The sequence below is a fragment of the Spodoptera frugiperda genome, chromosome 15 (genome assembly GCF_023101765.2).
Source record: "Spodoptera frugiperda isolate SF20-4 chromosome 15, AGI-APGP_CSIRO_Sfru_2.0, whole genome shotgun sequence".
NCBI classification, from domain to species: domain Eukaryota; kingdom Metazoa; phylum Arthropoda; class Insecta; order Lepidoptera; family Noctuidae; genus Spodoptera; species Spodoptera frugiperda.
Window position 1 is genome coordinate 10,687,878 of NC_064226.1, and position 21,278 is coordinate 10,709,155.

At 35.1% G+C, this 21,278-nt stretch overlaps 1 protein-coding gene across 1 annotated transcript in view; it reads right to left on the bottom strand.

Moving 5' to 3' along the window:
• Positions 1 to 21,278, bottom strand: part of LOC118270523 (insulin-like receptor) — a 45,570-nt gene that overhangs the window by 21,165 nt on the left and 3,127 nt on the right. Inside the window, exon 2 of the mRNA XM_050698556.1 lies at positions 19,145 to 19,293. Within this exon, the coding sequence (XP_050554513.1) occupies positions 19,145 to 19,250 (106 nt within the window). The 5' untranslated portion in view covers positions 19,251 to 19,293. The remainder of the gene's footprint in view (positions 1 to 19,144; positions 19,294 to 21,278) is intronic.

Below are 21,278 nucleotides of genomic sequence, written 5' to 3' on the forward strand. Positions count from 1 at the left end.
GTTGCGGGATCCAAGACAGTCATGCATGTCCCTGAGACGTAACTTCAGTATTCCGGTTTTCTCATGGTTGCATCTACCGTAAAACCTTGCTTATAAGAGTTGCAGCGGTTTTGGGAGGCTGTGGTGGGCTTGTCCCATAAAAAAAGACTGGAAATATACTTTTGATTCGGGGTTAAAAGCACGACTGTAAATTACATCTTTCTAAAATTTTGGTATAAATTATAATTCTAGAAGGTATTAAGCATAGGACTAGGAAATAATAGAAGCTAAAAAACCAGCCGAGACTATTTTGTAAATAACTGTACCGACGCGCATAATTTACAACAGTAGGATAGGCTTTCGGTCGCAAGCATTTATTCGGGGAATGTAATAAAAGTGGTGCGTTGGCAGGCCCCGACCCTACACGTGACCTGCCTTTGAACTCGACAGCGTTTAGCACATAGACACTATTTATTTACGCATACCGCGCGCCGCGGTAATAGCAACCTAATCCAATCTTTCACCCCCTGCGTGACAATATTACGACATTTACACGCAATACTCGGATATTTATGAAAATGTTAATATTTAAAGTCTTTGAAACGTGTAATGACTGAAAAAGCAACAAAATAAACAACATTTATAGATCGAAATAAAATTTTACAGATCCAAATAAAATTTTGCTATTGTTTTATCACCAATTTTAAGATGAAAATTTGGGAGTTGGACTACTGAACTGCTTAGTGCTTACGATTGCGGCTTGTGACGTTGAAGATTTAAGCAAAATCAAGTATAGAAAATGGTATGAGCGCGAATTAATCGCAAATTTTCATAATAGAGTGCCAAGGTACGGAATTACGGGTAGATAAAACCCATTTGTTTTACTACTATCTATATTTTATTACATCCTTAATGTGGCCGCGGAAAAAAACAAAAAATGAGTATGTTTCGGGTGCGTCAAACAAAACAGTTGGCGGTACACCCATGTGAGGCACGTTTATTTGCGCTCGGTGGCCTCGCGGGGAGGAGCTCCGGTTGTTTACGTCGCAGCCGCTGTCGGTTGCGGATGACTCATTAACGGTCGCTTGATCGAAGACCATAGCGAGTACCTACGTTCCAATCTTTTAGCCAATATTCGCAGCAGTACCAAGTACCAACATGTTATCGTTCGGTTACTGTGAGATTTGAATGTAGAAAGGGCAGTCCGTCAAGGCTGCGGTCATCGACCTGGAAATGACGCATGAGTTGATTTATGATGTTTTTAAGTATGTTTTGCATAACAAACATTTGCTGTTTTTAGTACGAGTTATCTACTGGTACTTGCCTATTTTTTCTATGATGAAATTGTAGTTGTACAAAAATGTGTTTTGTGTAACAGTATATTATGATAACGGCAACAATCTGATGCATTCTGTGATGCTTAAACATCGATTACTGAACGTGGCCTTTCCTTATTTTATAACTAATAGGCGAAAAACCTCAACTGATGAATATTTAAATTATTCTATCAAATTAAATCATTACAATAACCACTTATTTCCAAAAAAAGGAAACTGAATCAATTAGTATATTTTATTGTAAATTATGTCGTGTTAACCGCTGAAATCATTTTCATAGGACACACGACGCATACTTTTCAGCAAATATAATAACAATCTAAGTAAGTGGTACCTACCTAATTAGTTTAGAAATCGACAACCATTCACTGAATAAATTGATTGTTATCAGCACTTATTAACTCATAATTTGCTAAGATGAAACTCAGTTTTATTAAGTGTACGTCGATTAAAATAAGTATCCGATTAGACTTTTTTATAGCAACCGGCAAATTAAACAAAATTATTATGTAATCATTATCAATTAGGAATTCCATTTTCCCTACATTCTTAATTGAGTAGGCAAATTTAAAATGTCCAGGGCCATATTTGTGACTCAATCGCTTTATTTTTTCCAACATCGTAACAAGATACTCAGCTGCATTCTTAGTATTTTTAAATATAATGTAATTAACGTCAGTGAGAATAATGTACTCGTATGTTGGACTTTCACGTGCATTAACTGCGGCACCTAATCTATGTGCGGCAATGAAATAGGGTGTTAAATTTTGTTTTGAGCACTAAATTAAAAACAGCAACACTTAAAAGCAAGCATAGCCAGGGTCATCTATTTACCATTGTTTTGTCATTAGGCAAAAGTTACGTCGTAGTTAGGACAGGAAATGCATTTAAGTCGTGTGTAGGTAGGTAAATAAGACTATAAAACATTAATGGGCGACACTAAGAAGTTAGCGTAATGAGTTTGTACATTCCATGGCGATCATAAATTGTGTTGTTTATTCATAAAGTTTATGGCATTCAAATCAGACGGTAAATGCCGCAGCTAGGTCGTCCGTCGGTAACTCGGTTCGCACCGTGGAATGCGTTCGGAATGCACGCGGCTGCAGATTGCTAGCCAGGCCGCCTCTTACCCCGCGCACTGTCCTCGCCACTTGCGAACTGTCAACCGGTTCTTGAACAAGTATTACGGCTTTACTATACCAATACCATTTAAATGACAACATTCTAAGAATTTGAGTTAAGTACTAAACCTTTAAACCTAGACGATGGCGAGACCCTTACCTTATCGGGCCTGTTCTCTCATCTGCGCACAGGCAGAATAACTAGTGAGTAGATATTTATTTATTCAAATAGGAAGACGTTGAATAAATGAAGACGCTCATATTTATTATTATTGATTTTATTAATTTCATATGGCACTGAGAGAGTAGAATCTATTTATACATAACGTGGACAGTAATTACCACATTTTCATGACATAGATGATATCCGAATAGTTGATATAAAAAAAACATGTTTTTGTAATTTTAGTACGAACTTGTTTATTTAAATAAACTGATTGCGTTGCAATTAAACAATATTGTCTAATAAGCGATTGTTTTGTTATTCAATAAATAGAATTTTCTTTATTATTTACTAATTAAGAGTGTCTCAAAGGTATCGTGCTCTTGAGCTATTTACGCCCGAGTATTTATTTGACACGTTTCGACATCAATAGGGTGACCTAAATATATGTGAAGATGTTTTCAAAGCTACCGCATAACTTATTTTATATGATTGATGAATCGGAAATAGATTATGTGGGTAGTGTACTTTTTTACCTACTTAGGTAGTAATATTTCCGTGGTCCCGATACGGAAAAGGTTCGCTAACACGTATGGGTAAGCAAATTAGGCTGAACATGAGTACAATCACCGAGAGACAACAATGGAGGCGACGTTACCATGACGAAGTTTATTTACTCTGTGTGACGTCTGGTCTACGCAAGTACGGAATCTTCCCATTACTTTTAAAGTACACGCGCCACTACATCCAACTATCCCAAACAAAATTCGGAATATAAACGAGTACATGGTAAAATATCACCCATGTTATTCTTCTCATAATACTGGTGATAAGATATGTGTCGATTTGCATGATAATACAGTTTTATCTATAAAATCAGTCCGTTTCGTACGGAAATCTGTATGCCTGAATTACTAGATGATAATGAACTTGTATTATTTTAAACTAATAGCTACTAGCTACCTCGTTCTTGGTTTATAAATAAATATAAGATAGTATTAACTTAAAGCAGATGTTTTAATTATTATGTATCAAAACTATTAATAACAATTTTATTAGATAAAAGTGGCATTTAAATATTTACAAAATACAAGTACGCATTGCTATAAAAGTTCCTGAAAATAGATAAATCTCGATCCTCTTTGAAATATACTTTCTCTTTATTTTTTTCAAATAGGTATAAATAATGTATAATAGATTATTTGGACACTGTTTACGATCGATACTTAAAGTAGATACGTACATAAAAATCTATTTCTAGCACAAGACAAGATTGTATTAGTGATAAATGACTTGTCTTATTGTAAAAAGATTTTGAATGATATAAAGTCATTTAGAGCTATATATTCGCGAGAAATTGGTCATTTCAAGTTATTAAGATCAGCTGATAAATTATATGGAAATGGAATGACGGGCCGGCGCGCGGGCATGACGCTGGCGCTCGCCCGCTTGGGGCCTCTATCTTCAAAACAACACTTGTTGCGGAAATAGCGCCGAAAAGCGTTTGCTCGTCGTGTCGTGACGCGGATACCGGCACGTTCACCTCGCTCAGCCGCATGTCACCCTCAATCCGAGTGGATCCTACACTCCACATCTACACTATTCTTCAAACATAAATATTAACCGGTTTTGCATTAAATTTGTCTCTGTATTATGTTATAACATTTATAATTTTTCTAATCCAGGTAAAATAAACCCATGAGAAGTTACACAGCGTGGGCTGTAGCTACACCAGTTCAGAAAACAGGTAAATAGTGTTTTAATATAAACAACTACATACGCAATTATAAAGTTGAACATAGGTAAACAAAACAAAATCCACGTGCAGCTATCGGTAGATCAATTTTTCAGATACAATTGAAATATGTATTTCTGACACAAAAACAATATACTGATAGTACCTACTCATTCCAAGTATTATAGAAAAAAATATAAACAACTTTTTTACTATTTAAAGTATCTTTTTAATTTGCGATTGTTCTTAGTTTTTCAATTTTTTTATTGGACATCATCAAAACAATACGATATCAAATGTTCAGCAATTCATTGGGTATTTACTTGAGTTTGAAATTCCATAATAGTCTTGTTAAATGTTCACATGTTTTGGGTGGAGAAATCAAAACAAATCGTCATTTGGCCTCGTCAAACAAGATAGTTACGTAGTGTGTGCGAAGCGCGATAAAATTAGCCGATACACTGACATTGAACGCAAAAACAAAGTGGAGCGAACTTCGCGCATGCGCTCAGGTAATCAGATGTGGGGCAATTTTAGCAATCGCATTGCTAATAACTACGCGCATGTATGGGGCAAGAGAGGCCCATATCGGGGGCCCGCTAAAACACCCGCAATGATAGGAACGAGCAAAGACGACCCGCCATCGGTCGTCGACCGCGGTACCTTTGTGAGTGAAATAGTTATCTTCTCAGGTTGTTAACATGGTGGCGATGGCGGTGAACCCTGCCGTTGTATTCAACTGCTCGAGCCAATGTGCCGCGGCAGTCCACCGGCGGTGATCGCCATAACCAGGGGCTATGCAGTGCTCGCTCCCTATATCCGTCACGCACTGCTAATCCCATTAATAACTGTCGGCATGTCTTGCTAAACTATAAGTTTATACTACATTACATACATACATTAAATAATCAGTTTTTGCATCTATACTGTTACAAATTTTATTAACTCCATCTTTGCGGAACCAATATATTATTATTTTTTTGCTGTATAACTTTAATTCCGACCGTAGTGGTAATCTCTAAAGTTAGTGGTACTTGAAAAGATTATAATAATTACTTCAAGTAATTTAATTATGTTAATGAACAATAACCTCATAATGAAAAAGCGTTGAACGTGTCCAACTACTCGTAAATAAAGTGTGATCAGCGATCGAATGATTAAATGGGATCTTAAATTAAACTTGGTAATGCAGTAGAAAAATGTTTCTGTGTATGTGTAGACTTTTCTCAAAAAGTACGTAATTTCTCCCTATGGATCTAGTTCCGGAATTAGAAATCCGATATTGAATACCTTTTTTTGCAGCGGACCGAAAGTTATTACTAGCTACACCTACGACAGAACAAAATGCGTGACTTTTTTGGCAGACGTAGCTTTCTGCGTGGTAAACACAAGAGACTAAATTACATACGTAATTACATACCTACGCAAATACATAGCACTTGCGTAAGTTTTTAGTTGACTATTTATTTCTTGTAAGCACATTGAACTAACTCCAATACAGGTATCAATGAGCTTTACTCTACCGTTACTTTGAGTCATGATGATGATTGGTTTTAATATGACATTTTTATTCCGTAACAAATAATCTTGTGTATATATCCGACATATGCTTAAAATTAATAATAGTCTTATATCTGGTGATCCTGACCATGCTTTTTCCTGGTTATGTCATCGGCTTTGAGGTTACGAATATTATAATGGGTCAAATTCAGGTTTCCTTTGCATCCTTATTGCACAGATGATTATGGCAACCAGCGATGAGCAACCCCGTGACCCATATCCATTATTGTAGTAGAAAATAGGGCGGGATATATTTAACTGCGAGCAGCTCGGGCGTCTATTTCGCGGCTTGTAATTAGAAAAGTAAACAGTACTCCGAACAGAAATAGAACGCATAGCAGACATTTATATACGCACGTTTTGCATACAAATAGCCTTGCAAATGGTGCACAAGTCTGGATAGTCTAGGTTTTGCCTATAAAAGCTCTATATGATCAATACTATGTCTACGCGTCCCGATTAATGTTTTCTATTTCTATCTTCTTCGTATCCGCTGCCAAGTCTATGCTTATTATTTTCAAAACGTGTAAATATGTACTTATATAGTCGCTGTAACGAGAATGACCAACACGTGGAATTGGCGAAAATATTTTATAATTTCTATAGTTAGTCATAAACATTCGGTATGTGATGTATAGTTTATGGCATAGTGACTTTATGGAACTTTGGATAAATATCTACAATTAACGCCAAAGATACAAATCTAGTTCTTAGATCCCAGACAGCTAACCTACCACGGACTATCACCTAAGAATTTCCTGCAGAAATCAGCAATGTAAACAATTAAACACGATATTAGACATTACTGTTTTACAAAATTTGGCGCAAGTTTACCGAGTTGTTCGTAGGTTCATTGCACGAAGCTAAAAAGACGTCTTAGATGGTGACGTTTGCTTGCTTAATATTATGTGAACTATAAAGAACGTAGTCTGCTCTCAAATTCCTTTCATGATTTGTTGCAACATTAGAATTAATATCAATTTGGCTGTCGTGGGAAGAGGAGCCGGTGTATTTTGTTATATCGGCAGAAGCACGACCACGTCATCGGCATAACATGTGTTGCGCACGGCGAGTGTACCTATGAGACGACGCTATCGGTTATCAGAGCACAAACAATGTTATTTAAAAATAATCTTTACGCACGATACCGTCGAGCAAAGGAAACCTTGAAACTGCATTTAAGGCGACATTGGAATACCGAGTATATTTAAGCGAATCATAAATAATGAGTTACACGTTGTAGAGCGCCACCACTACCGTTTAGCTGCGAGCAAAGACAACATTTCGCCAGTTATTTATTAGGAATTTGGCATGAATCAGTCGGCTATCTTTATTTCTCACCTGTTATTTTGTCAAGAAAAGTTATGTTAATGATGTAACGTTTTCATAAATAAAGTCACGTATTTTGTTCTACAATATTGGACAATATTTAGTTCATGTAGATAAGTCGTTTATAAAGCTTGATAATAAATATATTCTATAGTAAACAACTATATTCTCTTATTTTAGGTTGTACTATGCTTCAAGTCTTTGGATATAACGTGTCGATAATAAAAAATAAGACGTGCGATATGCATCTCATCCGTTTGTCCAACCTAAAGATTTTACGTTCATCGAGCTTACAGGTTATACATAAAGCGATAAATAATGTAATATGTATATAACTACTACTTATTAAATTAATTATCACTTTTCTAGTTGACCGTCTGTGTCTCGCGTTGATCAATGTTGAAATTAAAAGTATTATTACATGTAATGCCGTCTGTGGGACAATTTTTTTATTCGAATTTATATTGAATAACTTAATGTTTATTAAGTACCTATTACGAAGTCTTGTTAGATTATGGAGTATTTCTTAATAAAAAACAGTATTTATATCTAAAAAGAACTTTTTATTATAATAAAGATATACATAGCAAGAATGACACAGTTACAATGACAACCAAAAACAATCATGACACCTAGTTAAATTTTCAGGAACAAATATTAAAACTAAACTCATTTGTGTTACTCAACACTCCCCTAAAATTTAACTACAATAAAAAATAAATCTCCCACTGAAACTCACATATCAAACAGTGGGAAAAGAAAACAAAATCTGATCTCTTAAATAGGTAAAAGATTGAGTTGGTAATGCTTTAGTCAATATGTCAGCCAATTGACTATTACTAGGAATATAATTTATCTTAATTACACCAACCTCAACCTTTTCTCTTATAAAATTAAACTTTATATCTATGTGCTTAGTTTTCTTGTGATAAACAGGATTATTGATCAGCTTGATCGCACTCTGGTTATCAACATACAACGGCACAGATATAATATTTTCACCTAAATCCAACAATAATTGTTTTAACCACAATATCTCCTTTGCAGCCTCACATGCAGCTACAAATTCTGCTTCTGTCGTGGAGAGAGCAGTAGTCTTTTGTTTCTGGCTACACCACGTTATTGGTCCCCCATTCAAAATGAAAATGTAACCCGTAGTAGACTTACGCGTATCAATATCGCCTGCAAAATCTGAATCTGAATAGCCAGTAAGATCACTACTTCCTCCATAAGTTATACATAAGTCCTTGGTATTTATTAGGTATCTAATAACACGTTTAAGTGCATTTACATGTTGCTGACTTGGATTGTTTACATATCTGCTCAAAACATTTACAGCAAAAGAAATGTCAGGCCTTGAAACAAAACTTAAAAACAATAAGGAGCCTATAGCTTCCCTGTATGGAAAATTAACAATATCTTCATCAACTTTCTTTGAAATAACAACATTTACATCTGCCGGGGTATTGACAGGATTTGAATTACTCATACAAAACTTCTCTATTATTTGTTCTATGTAATCCCTTTGACAAATATAGATACTATTATTTACTCTCTCTATTTCCATTCCCACAAAATATTTCAATTTTAGTTCCCTTATTTTAAATTCTTGTTTCAAATCTTTCATAATTATACTAATCATTGAGGAACTGGAAGAAACTAAAAGTACATCATCAACATAAATTATTAGAATTACTTTTACCCCATTGAAAATACCTACATAAACACAACAGTCAGCCTGAGATTGCACAAAACCATACTTAACTAAAAATTCAGTGAATCTTCTATTCCAACAACGCGATGCCTGTTTCAGACCATACAATGATTTATTAAGTTTTAAAATACAATCATTTTTAAATGTAATTCCTTCTGGTACTTCTATAAAAATATCCTCATCTAAGTACCCATTCAAAAAAACAGTTTTTACATCAAATTGTTGAATTTCTAATTTATATTGAGCTGATCATTTTCTCCCTTTTTAATTGCAAAAACCCACTTTGTAGTAAGTGTATGTTGACCAGACCTCTCGACTGGAGTCCAAGTATTATTTTCTTCATGCGCAAGCAGTTCTTCATCAATAGCTTTCAACCATTCATTTCTTTGTGGACTCTTCATTGCTTCAGCGTATGTCTGAGGCAGTGACAGTTCAACAAGATTTGCTTCAAATCTTCTATTAATTCTAGGTCTCAAATTTATATTCCTTTGAATTAAATCATCATCTAATTCTTGAGACGGTTCATATGTAGGGTCACTACTACTACTACAACTCAACATGCTATTGTCATTCTCTGATGATGATATTTCTAAATTAGTATTCTCTAGATTGTTTTCTTGCATTTGATTTTCTTGTTCTAATGTCTTCTCTTCATCATCAATATATATTTGTGTAATATTTTTCCGTATCTCTGGAACATTATGTTCTTCAAAAATAACATTTCTAGATATTTTAATCTTCTTGGTTTCTGGATTGAACATCCTATAATTGTTGTTATCATACCCAACTAGTATCATTTTCTCACTCTTCTTATCAAGTTTTGTTCTTAGTTGATCAGGAATGTGAACATATCCAATGCTTCCAAATACCTTCACATGGCCTACATCAGGTTTGATGCCATTCCATAGTTCATATGGAGTTTTCTTAGGAGTCTGGCTGGAAGAAGTTCTGTTTAATAAATAAACTGCACAATTCACAGCTTCTGCCCATAATTCCAGTGACACATCTCTTGCATACAACATGGAACGTGCACTCTCTACAATGGTACGGTTCTCTCTTTCAGCACGCCCATTTTGTTCAGGTGTATAAGATGCAGTACACTCATGAACTATACCTTCTTTGCTTAGATAATCTTTAAAGGATTTATTTACATACTCTCTTCCGTTATCAGTATGCAATATTTTGATACTATGCATGTATTTATTTTTGATAATAGCATTGTATTTCTTGAATATATCAATGACATCACTTTTATGCTTTACAAAATATACATGCCTGAAGCTTGTTGCAGCATCCTTGAACAATACAAAGTATCTTGCACCTTGAACAGATGTATGACTCATTGGGCCACAGACATCACTATATATAAGGTCACCTGGCTGTAGTTCTCCTCTTACAGATTTGTGAAATCTAAATCTGCACTGCTTTCCATAGGCACATGCTTCGCAAACAAAATCAGCTTTATCATTGTTGTCAAAATTCAAGCCTTCTACTGTATTTTCAGCACTCATATTCCTGATATTTTGTATGTTAATATGTCCCAATCTTTCGTGCCAAATTTTCATGTTACTTTTATCATTTTGTACCAAGTTACATGTATCTGAGATTACAGCTTTTATTTTCAATTGATATAGATTATTTTCAGTCATTGTTGCATACAATACTAACTTATTATCTTTGTAAATGAATGCATTGGAGTCTTTCTTAACAATGGTGTATGATTTTCGCATAATCACACCCTCAGAGACTAGATTTCGTCGCAAATTCGGAACATACAATACATCATGTAGTTCACTGGTCTCCCACTGTCCATTGACATATCTCTTTATTAAAACCTTGCCTATGCCAGCTACTTCCACTGACTGCTTGTTTCCTAATGTCAATGTTTTCTGATTGCATTCAAATAGTTCTGCAAAGAACTCCTTTCTGTAGGTCATATGTGCGGAGGCACCACTATCTAAAATCCAAACATTCTGTTCAGCTTCATGTAAACTTTCTTCTACATTGAACGCTAACATATTTGCACCTTCTTGTTGAGGTTTTCTGTTCTTGGATTTCTTTGGATAACGACATTCTCGAGAAAAATGTCCTCGTTTTCCACAATTGTAACATTCAAATCTATGTTTAGTGTTATTATTCTGATTCGAACTACAAGCATTTTTATTTAGCTCACTTTGTTTAGGGCTCTTCTTCCAACTTTTGTTGGCCACGAGGAGAGCAGTTTCTTGCTCTTCTTCACATTGCAAACTAGCTTCTTCATCTAACAATCGTGCAGTGAGATTGATAAGAGTCTGTTGTTTTGGATCCAATGACATCCATGCTTGACGAAGTGATCTGTACTTTTGTGGCAGTGTTCCAAGTATTTTTGTAATCACAGCCATTTCACTGACATTTTCACCACTTTCTTTCAACTGCTTGGCTAACGATTCTACTTTCGAAATATGTTGAGCTACGCTGTCAGTCGGTGACATTTTGTACTGATAAAATTTTTCATGGATTATCATTTTACATAACTCACTCTTTTGTTCATATATTGATTCTAGTTTCGTCATAATTTCCTGAGCTGTTTCACAATTTTCCACCAGAGTAATTTGCTTGAGTTCCATCGAAGATGTAATGATGAACATCGCCATGCCATCATTCTTTGTCCATTCAACACTATTTTCAGACGGTTTCGGCACTGAAATATCAATCCCTTTTGCTTTCAGGGCACATTTTATCTGAAACTTCCATTGTCTGAAGTTATTTCCGTCAAATTTATCCATGTTCATAGATCGCGTGGACTCCATTTTGAGATTATTTCTCAAAATACGATTGTAACTTTTTCTTTGCTATTTTCTTTTAGATATCAATTACAGAACCTCCTGGGCCCATAACCTGTTAGATTACGGAGTATTTCTTAATAAACCACAGTATTTATATCTAAAAAGAACATTTTATTATAATAAAGATATACATAGCAAGAATGACACAGTTACAATGACAACCAAAAACAATCATGACACCTAGTTAAATTTTCAGGAACAAATATTAAAACTAAACTCATTTGTGTTACTCAACAAGTCTGTATCTTTTCAGAACTTGTAGATTGACATTGGAAATAAGTCTTAAACTACTAATACACAAACACCAGATAGAATTCCATGCTTCGAGCTATTTGTGAGGGTTTCGTAATGGAAAAACCCAATAAATATTGTCTGGCCAGATATTTAAATCTGGCTCTTCATGATTCCATAAGTGAAGCAGTATATAACCAGCCAGACAGAGGATGTCTAGGGTTGGCTGTAGTTAAAGCAAAGCGTACAATGACAGTTCTTAAAATGTTCACTGAGTATGGTTCAACTACATACATTCATTGACCACGTATTTAAGGTTATCGCGTATTATCCTGTTTTCATTTAAAATTACAACGTAACACTTGTTCTTCCTCAAGATAGCACTTACCCCTATTCAGAAATCACATTTTGTAAAATGATTAACATTCTTAACGATAAAATTTTAAAAACTAATACAAAGATGAATAATAATTAGTTACAACAATAGAAAACAAATGTATTATACTAACTTTTTCCTGTCTACCTAGTGTGTAAAATTCTCATTTGCGACTTTGCTAGTATGTAAGACATAGATCATAGCTGTCAAGCAACGGCCTTCACCAGTCATGACAATGTTTGACTTCCGAATGGTCGATTTGTACAAGTGGGGTCCACATGTTCACTCTCACCGAGCCACGTGGTAGGTATTAAGTGACTTACTCACAGACTGAATGTGGTAGGTCACGCTCTATCAGATACTTGTCGATTGCCGGCGATCTGCGCAGTCGCAGCAACTTTATCATCGCATACCATGTCCGACAGATAATATGCAACTATGTAGCTTTACGTAATGTAGCTATTAATAAATGTTATATAACGTAGTAAAAACGATCTGCCGGCATTGCGATAACAGTTTTGCTAGATAGCTCACATTCATGTTTACCTAGGTCCTCGATAACAGGGGAAAAATGGGTTACGTACGCAATTTTTATTTCTGTTCAATGTCAATGCACAGGAATTAATTAGATCTGATCTATGAATTTAGTGTTAAAATTGAAATACATTAAAACGTCACGCGCCAGCCGTTTGTTATTTGTGCGTTGGGTGCGTTGTTATCTATTCTATGTATAGCATCTGGATTTACCAGTGAAATAGTGCGCATTTCTCGAGTTTGAGCGAACACTTCGGCCTCGCGGTCCGAGGCCATCGCAGTCGAGCCACCGCCCGAATAGGTTCGGCATAAGTCCTACCTTGTGCGGTAGGTCATGTGTTTGATACACTGCAGTGAAGAGCAGTCTTTACAAAATAATCTGAAGATAAGATATGACTGCATGGTAGGTATGCCACCTACTTACATTAATGAAAATTAATTCTAATATTACGTTTTCGGTATTAATATATACAACTAGATATCCTAAACATTCTAGATTATTTGTCATATTTGAATATAAAGTTATAAAACTAGTTTTTAATTATATCACACCAGATATTTAAGATGCTAATAATAAATATTTAGATGATAAAGTCCCTCCAGATGGATTTCAATGAAGACGAAACTCTAATTTGATTCTGTCCAACAAGATTTTAAATAAATGAATGGCCACAAAATAATCGTTTCTTTTTAAGTGCGCATAAGGTGTCTTTAATATTCTTTATATGCAATTGTACTGCACGTAATACGTATTAGTGTTTAATGAACATATTCATAAATAGAGCGGGTGCTACGTTATGTAGTAACTCAATACGGTACATAAACATTGTCTTTGCCACAAAGTATCAATTCAACCATACTAGGGACTCGTATTCCGCCTGTTGTAATGAAATGATACAGTATGTGTTAGTATGTCGTTGACCATACCATATCTAATTTATTCAAATTTTTTTTTTTTTTTTTTATGGGACATGCCGGTAATGTAGCAGACGTATTACCTGATGGTAAGCAATCGCCGCCGCCCATGGACACTTGAAACACCAGAGGCTTTACAAGTGCGTTACCGGCTTTTTGGGAGTTAGGAATTTAAGGGTTGTTGTTCGGGAATGGGGATGGGGAAGATTGGGAAGGGGGAATTGGGCCTCCGGTAACCTCACTCACACAACAAAACACAACGCAAGCGTTGTTTCACGTCGGTTTTCTGTGAGGCCGTGGTATTACTCCGGTCGAGCCGGCCCATTCGTGCCGAAGCATGGCTCTCCCACACTTAAAGGACTCAAATGCACCAATAAGGCCTCGCCGAAGTTTCCTACCTGCCTACAGGAACAATACCTTCTTCAAAAAACTACACGTTATAATTGGTCATGCTTGGTATCCGCGATAAATGAGAAGTATTCCCTAAACACACTGAAAAGTACTTTTAACTTTAATTGCTTTATTTTAACACACTCTATGGGTTTATCATGAATAAACCATAGAAGAACATCGCCATTAGAGTTATAATTAAGTAGAAAATATGTTAATGGCGCGACCTATTAACAAATATTTGGGCATTATCATAACATCCGGTTGGTAGTACCTATTGCCCACTTTATCTTATTATTTATACTTGTTGTGTTCGTTTTTAATTGACATTCACGCACATTATAGCGGATTGATAATATCCCTTCTCATAATGAGTACACACATCAATGAAAAGTCATTGACTTTGTTATCATAGCAGCATCATAGCGGTGGTACGTTAATCATTATTAAAACATCTTGAAACAGCACGACTTATTTCATAATTTCATTTAAAAATTCCTGTCTTTTTAATACACTTTCTACGAAACTAAGAAATTATTCCACTTGTTATGATTTCATCTTCCATGTTCTAAAAATACTTTTACTTATTTGCGTAGTAGACGTAGACGTGTACGTTTTATAGACATTTTACGTCGCTGAGACAAGAATATATAACCATACACGTAAGTAAACTTATTTGCCAATCAAATAAATTGACTGAAGCATTTCTTTCAAGATCATAATTCTTCTACCTGTAGAAAAGAAAACTGGCCATTCATAATTTAGGTATACTTTAAATTAGGTAAGTACCGGTATATGAGTAACCGAAACTACAGTACTGAAAAATAATTAGGTAAGTACTGATATTTTGTGCCGCTGATACTCGTATTATCTGGCGCCAACCTTATGAAGTCATGGTACTCTCAGAGTAAATCATTACAAACACATAGGTACACTCATTCCATGAGAGCAAATAGATAAGCACCTCACATATTCTATTTTTCATTTCATTCTCAGGTCAGCATGAAAATAACAAACTAAATTATATAAATAAACAAACACTGATAAAAGTTATCAAGGCGCCAAAGATTTAAGTTATCGTAGAAGTTTGTATGTGAGAACCCTTGTTATCAATGTTCAGGATTCGGAATCTATGCAACATAATTCACACATAGGCAAGTGTGTTGATAAATAAATATGTACGTGCTTGCGTGTAATCATATTTCAAAGAAATGTTTTGCAATTGAGTCATGCTTATTTTTCAGTATTTTTACCGTAGGTTTTAGAATTTTTTCTTTGATATGCCCTAGTTTTGTTCCGATTATAAAAATATATTATTATTGGTAATTGATAAAGTGTGGCGCTATTGTTAGTGAGTTAAATTCTCACTAACAATCTGTCAAGTAACACCACGTATATTTTATTTGAATTGAAAATTCATATAAATAATACTCAGTAGGTAGGCATTCAGTTCACGCAACAATCAAATGATTGGCTAATTGTTGATTCGCACGAATTTAACTCGCACGAAATGTGTGGATCTACGTATTTTAAAAATATCATATATTTTCTGTATTTTAGATTGTACGGTTGACACTTTTGCTGGAACTAGCTGCCTTGAAACGGGTAGCGGGTTTGATTCCCGCACGGAGCAACTCTTTGTGTGATCCACAAATTGTTGCTTCGGTTCTAGGTGTCATGTGTGTTTGTAAACGCACCCACAATACAGGAGAAAACCCTAGTGTAGAGCAATGTTTCAATAAAAACGTCTATTCGCACATTTCGAGCGTTAAATAGTGCGAATGCCCATCAACAATAAGACAAATGAATGAAACATAATAACTTTGTCGATGATACGTTCAATGTCACCAATCTGCGATAGCCAAGAAAAGATAAGCGAACAATTTAATAACTTTGTTAGTGTTATATTAAGATAAAACAAAAACATTGTATCGCGGGCAAGCTATTTCTACCGACACACTACCACACAATACAGATAACGAACCTATGTAATGTAAATGAGATAAAGAGGTGAGTACGCATCACGCTAATTAATTTATCCATAGTAATCTGCATATCTTCACTATTATGAAACTAATGCTTAGTGAGACGATAATTCTATTCTAATAAGTAACGTGAATTGTTTGCGTACCCAATGCTGTTTATTAGGTTTAAATTTATAAGTTATAAACTTATTACAGATTACAATTTTCTTTTTAAATTGGTGATTGGTAAGGTAATAACTTTAAATGGCCTATTACGTTCTTATAATAAGTACCTACCTAGATATTTAGAATAATATTTACACAATCATGTACCCACTTAAATCGTTAAAATGCTCGAAATATCAATAATAACACAATGTCTACATCACACATGGATAAATATTTAAAAATATCGACAAATAAAACACCTACTTTTAATTTTGTAACATAATATTATTTCGAAAATCTATGGGTAAAATAGGAAGAATGCAAAATGACTTCTCAAATAGGCCAACCAAAATGATGATATACCTAATATAATAAGTTACACAAAATGGTTGCCCTTTGAGGTCATTGAACCCGACAGCTGGAAAGTTAAGTTACGATAGGGACCCAAACATCTGGCATACAATAAAAGATTAGTATTTGAAGGGCGAATTTTACGTTCACCCTGCAAAAAGTAAGTTACCCAATAATGATAAATGAATTAACCCTAGGATATAATTATCTATGGTTTCAAACAATATTAAATCTAGTGGTCCCCATGCCTTAATTGTATTATAAATCTATACAGGGCGATTTGTTATTAGAATCTCGTATAATTTCAAAATGACTCCTGCGGAACTCTAAAACACTACACTATTTAGTAATAACTCAGAACAGCTAAATCAATATGGATTGGAATTAATGAATTAATTGGAAAAATTGGAAAAATGGAATTGCGCGTAGGAAGTGGCGGCCAGAAGCCAGTATAGTTTCAAGATTTACATAGATCTAGGTCTAATAAAAAGAATATTGGTCCTTTATACTTTGTCAGTCTACAAGCTCATTTACCTATCGAAAGATTGCAAAATATTGCTAATTAAAACAATGTTAATTAGATTTCTAGTTAGAACCTAATAATTAAGATTGAGTAAGAGTACAAAATTAAAAAAGACAGATTCGTTTTAAAAGACTCAAGAGCTACGTTGAGTTCCTAACTAGTAGCCAAACAGTATCCCACTTAGAAAGAATTCCGAGTAGGAACCAGTAAATACAATAACCGCATTTGACTGAAGTCTCGTTTCCAGTACCTACAATAACAATGAAAGCAAGTATGTTAATTTGTGGTTTAAAATTGGCAAGTTCCAAATGTTCCAATATCAGTGCGCATATTACACGGGCGAGTGAATTTCGGTCCGGTTCACAAGATAACAGGGGCGCCTCCTAAACGAGGCCTCACTAGCTCGTCGGTCGTCGAACAGAGAATTACAAACAAACAACACATCGAGGCGAGTCGTTATCTCGCGGATTAAACGGCGGCAGGCACGATAGTCGATACTCATGCTCGCTGTGCGACGCGTTCCACTCGCGCAACACCGCGGCCGCCTCAACTACAAACACTGGCAAAAAGTACGCCATAACATAGTCAACAAGTTAATTCATTAATGACTAACTTTAGAATCCACTTACTTTGTTGTTAATAATACGCCCTTCACATTATTTAAAAAATACAACGTCGCGTCTGTCGCGTCGGTTTGATATCAGGCACGGCACGGTACATGTACCACGGTGGCCATAAAAATGTCGTGGGTACTTATGTACTGATTGTACTCAATTTGATTGCACGTGCATACTCGTAGCTCATGCGTGTATCGTAAAGCTATGTGGACAATACAAATTTTAAATAGCAAACTGAATTCATTTTCTAGATTGGTTGACCGGTCAGTAGAGATTTACCTATCATTAAACGAATAACCAATCGCGCTGAAAGGATGATGTAATTTGAACAATAATAAATATCAATCTGAAGATACGAGAGAGGGATAAATGATAGATATAGATGAATTTGTCAACAGCTAGCAGTGAGCGGACGCAGACGCGCACCTCGTCTTAAAGTAATGATAAACCGTGCGATTTTATTTTCCTTCTATACACGGACACGCAGTTGCTGACAATAAAATTAACATTTTTGATATGAGTAATCCGTACGCTCGCAATGTTATTCATTATGTATACATAAATACATTTCATACTCTAGGCTTTACCTCAGCTTGACCGCGTGCCAATCAAGTCTGAGTAATAACAAAACAATATAGGTAAAAAATAAAAACGCAATATGTATTTTTTCCTTTTTTTGCCGTGTACAGTAGAGTTAGAGTTTGTGTATCGTAAACGGTACGCTCGCCATTCACAAGTCCATGGTACACGTTAGGTGTATGATATGACAATGGCCGGGCGACGACTACGTGTATCGATTAAGTTGAAACAGGTGATACATCTAAAATTAGGCATTTTGTATAATCAATGTTTGAAAATACACATAAGGTCAAAGTCAAACCATTTATTACAATTAAACCATAATATAGGTACTTTTAAAAATGCAAAAAAATAAGGAAATATAAAAGAGTCTGGTCCGTCGGTGAAGCTTGGTGCTCGTTCCAAAGTGTAGATTCAAATGAAGTACAAGCAAGAAATTCCATTCAACAAGCAAGATTACACACAATAAATTGTACATACCGTACATAACACATAATTTCTAATTTCAATAGGTTTATTTGGTCGTTTGTTTGATTGATTTAGTTATGGATAGCCAAAACTTTGCATGAATGATAAATTAAACATTGAATTTTTAACATTTTTCTTAAAAAATATTATTTATCAATGTTGTTATTCACGGATTTTGCATAGAGTCTTCCATTTCAGTAAATTGGACTTGAGCATATGTATTTGCTGATAAAACTAAAAAATGGGGAAAACCATAATTACTTACTTCCCGTGGGTAGTTTGTTGTCGCCTGCGGCATCGGCGCGCGCGCATGCCATAAGCAGCGCGCACGCCACCACCGGCCAGGCAAAGTTGTCGCACGCGCGCCTCATCACGCCGTGCCGCGCCCCTGGCCTGCTGACCACATGACCCGAGCTGGAACAATAATATCACCTTTAGGTCTAGGTAAAAATTATAAGAAAAGTAATTTAAGATTTCAGTACGAAGTAAGGAATTTTTATTAATATTTTTTCGGTTTTTGTATGATTAGACCGGAGCGAAGCCTCATAGAAAATCGACCCTTGGGGTTGCGGGCTGATGGGCTTACCATCAAGGTGATCCGTCTGAAAGGATTGGTTTTTCAAATACTTAATACTTTCTATCATTTTGATACTCTAGATTTTCTTTTAGTTTATACTTTTCTAAATGGTCCGTCACATGGTTGTGGTTAACACAAATTAACTAACACGGTTTAGAAAATTAGAACCGACATACGTAGCTTATTTGACTAAATTCCTAGCCTTTGTGTCAATATCCACCAGTAGGACACAGCAGTGGTTGTTATTATTTGAATATCAGGAAGTTACATAGGTTGGATAAACGATCGAGTTCCGCGAACAAATCGTCAAACACTAATATTATAATAAATCATTATCTCACAGTGACGCACAATAGCTTCTCCGCAAATTACCAACCTTATTGTAATACCTACAACAATAGTGGTTTCATTGATGAATATAAATTTCATTGATCAAACTGTCGGCTCGCAGAGGCCAATGAGTGTATAAAGACCGCGGTAATTAGCGTGGGAGCCTTCGATGTTCCCACGACACGCCCGTAACAGGAAAATATTAATTAAGAAACACGTTAGGTATTGAACAAAATAACCGCAATTATATGAAAAATTACATTTTACTAACCAGGACTAAGTTATAATTATTTAATGCGTAGATTTTTCCTGCAATATGACGTACTCGTGTCATTTTATACAAGTAGTGGTAGGTGGTTAGGTATCTTTTACGAGAGTAGGTAGATATTAATAGAGCGGCGTATTTGTACAATAATACAATACAAAGCGCCCACGCTCAAAATATTGATAACACGAAGTGAAATAAGGACATCCCTTTTGAATTTTTAGCACACATTGGTTTGGTAACCTACATCAAAGTGTGGAAAAAAGTTCTTCTTATTGAATAAAACTATCAGCATGGCGATATCGAAACTCATATGTAGACTACAAATAATTTTATATTAAATTATACTAATTATAAATAGATAGCCTAAAATTTTCTTCAGAAGGTATTTTTTTATGGGACAAGCTCGCCACAACCTCCCATACCGCGGCACTGTAAGCCAGGGTCTACAACAGTAGATATACAACCATGAAAACACCGAAACATTGAAGTCCGATCCCAGGGTGAATGACAGTCATGGATCCCGCAACGAAATAAATATTAATTAAAACATCGCCACCATTTATTGACCCTACCAAACCAAAATACGCACGTTATACTACGTAAAAAAGTAGTGTTGATATTCCCGGATCTTCTAAAGTATAACCAATACCACCAAAAAGAAGAAACTTTTCAAATACTGGAACATAAAATAATCTACTTTTCTCACTATTTTATTTACCTATCATCAATCATCCCCTGTGATAACTACTATAATAAGAGTGTCATCGAAATCTAGAAAGCTGCTTTCTGTTTTTCTGTCTTCTGTGATTTCTCTCATTGATCTAAAGTTAATGGCTACTTTACTTTAGCTTAATACAAAGTACAAACAAAATAGTTATCGTAACAACCGAACCATACACCAGATGCTGTAGGTTTTAGCACGATAATAAGTACATGAAAAAAAAAAAATTGGAGAAATTGAAATAAAGTTTTTTGAAAAGTAACTTTAGTTAACCAACAGATTTGGTTTAAAACTGCTTTTCGGACAACATTGCTTTTGATAACATTTTTCTAAAGAATTAAAGTTGGGCGAAGATTGTTGTAAACAATTAGGTTAATATAACCCTAAAGACTGATGCCATAGTACCTGGTTACCTGCTGACCTACAGCAAAATCTAGTCTAAACTTTAAACTCAGTATCGACGGTAATAAACTTATTAATTGGGTTAATGTCATAATATGAAT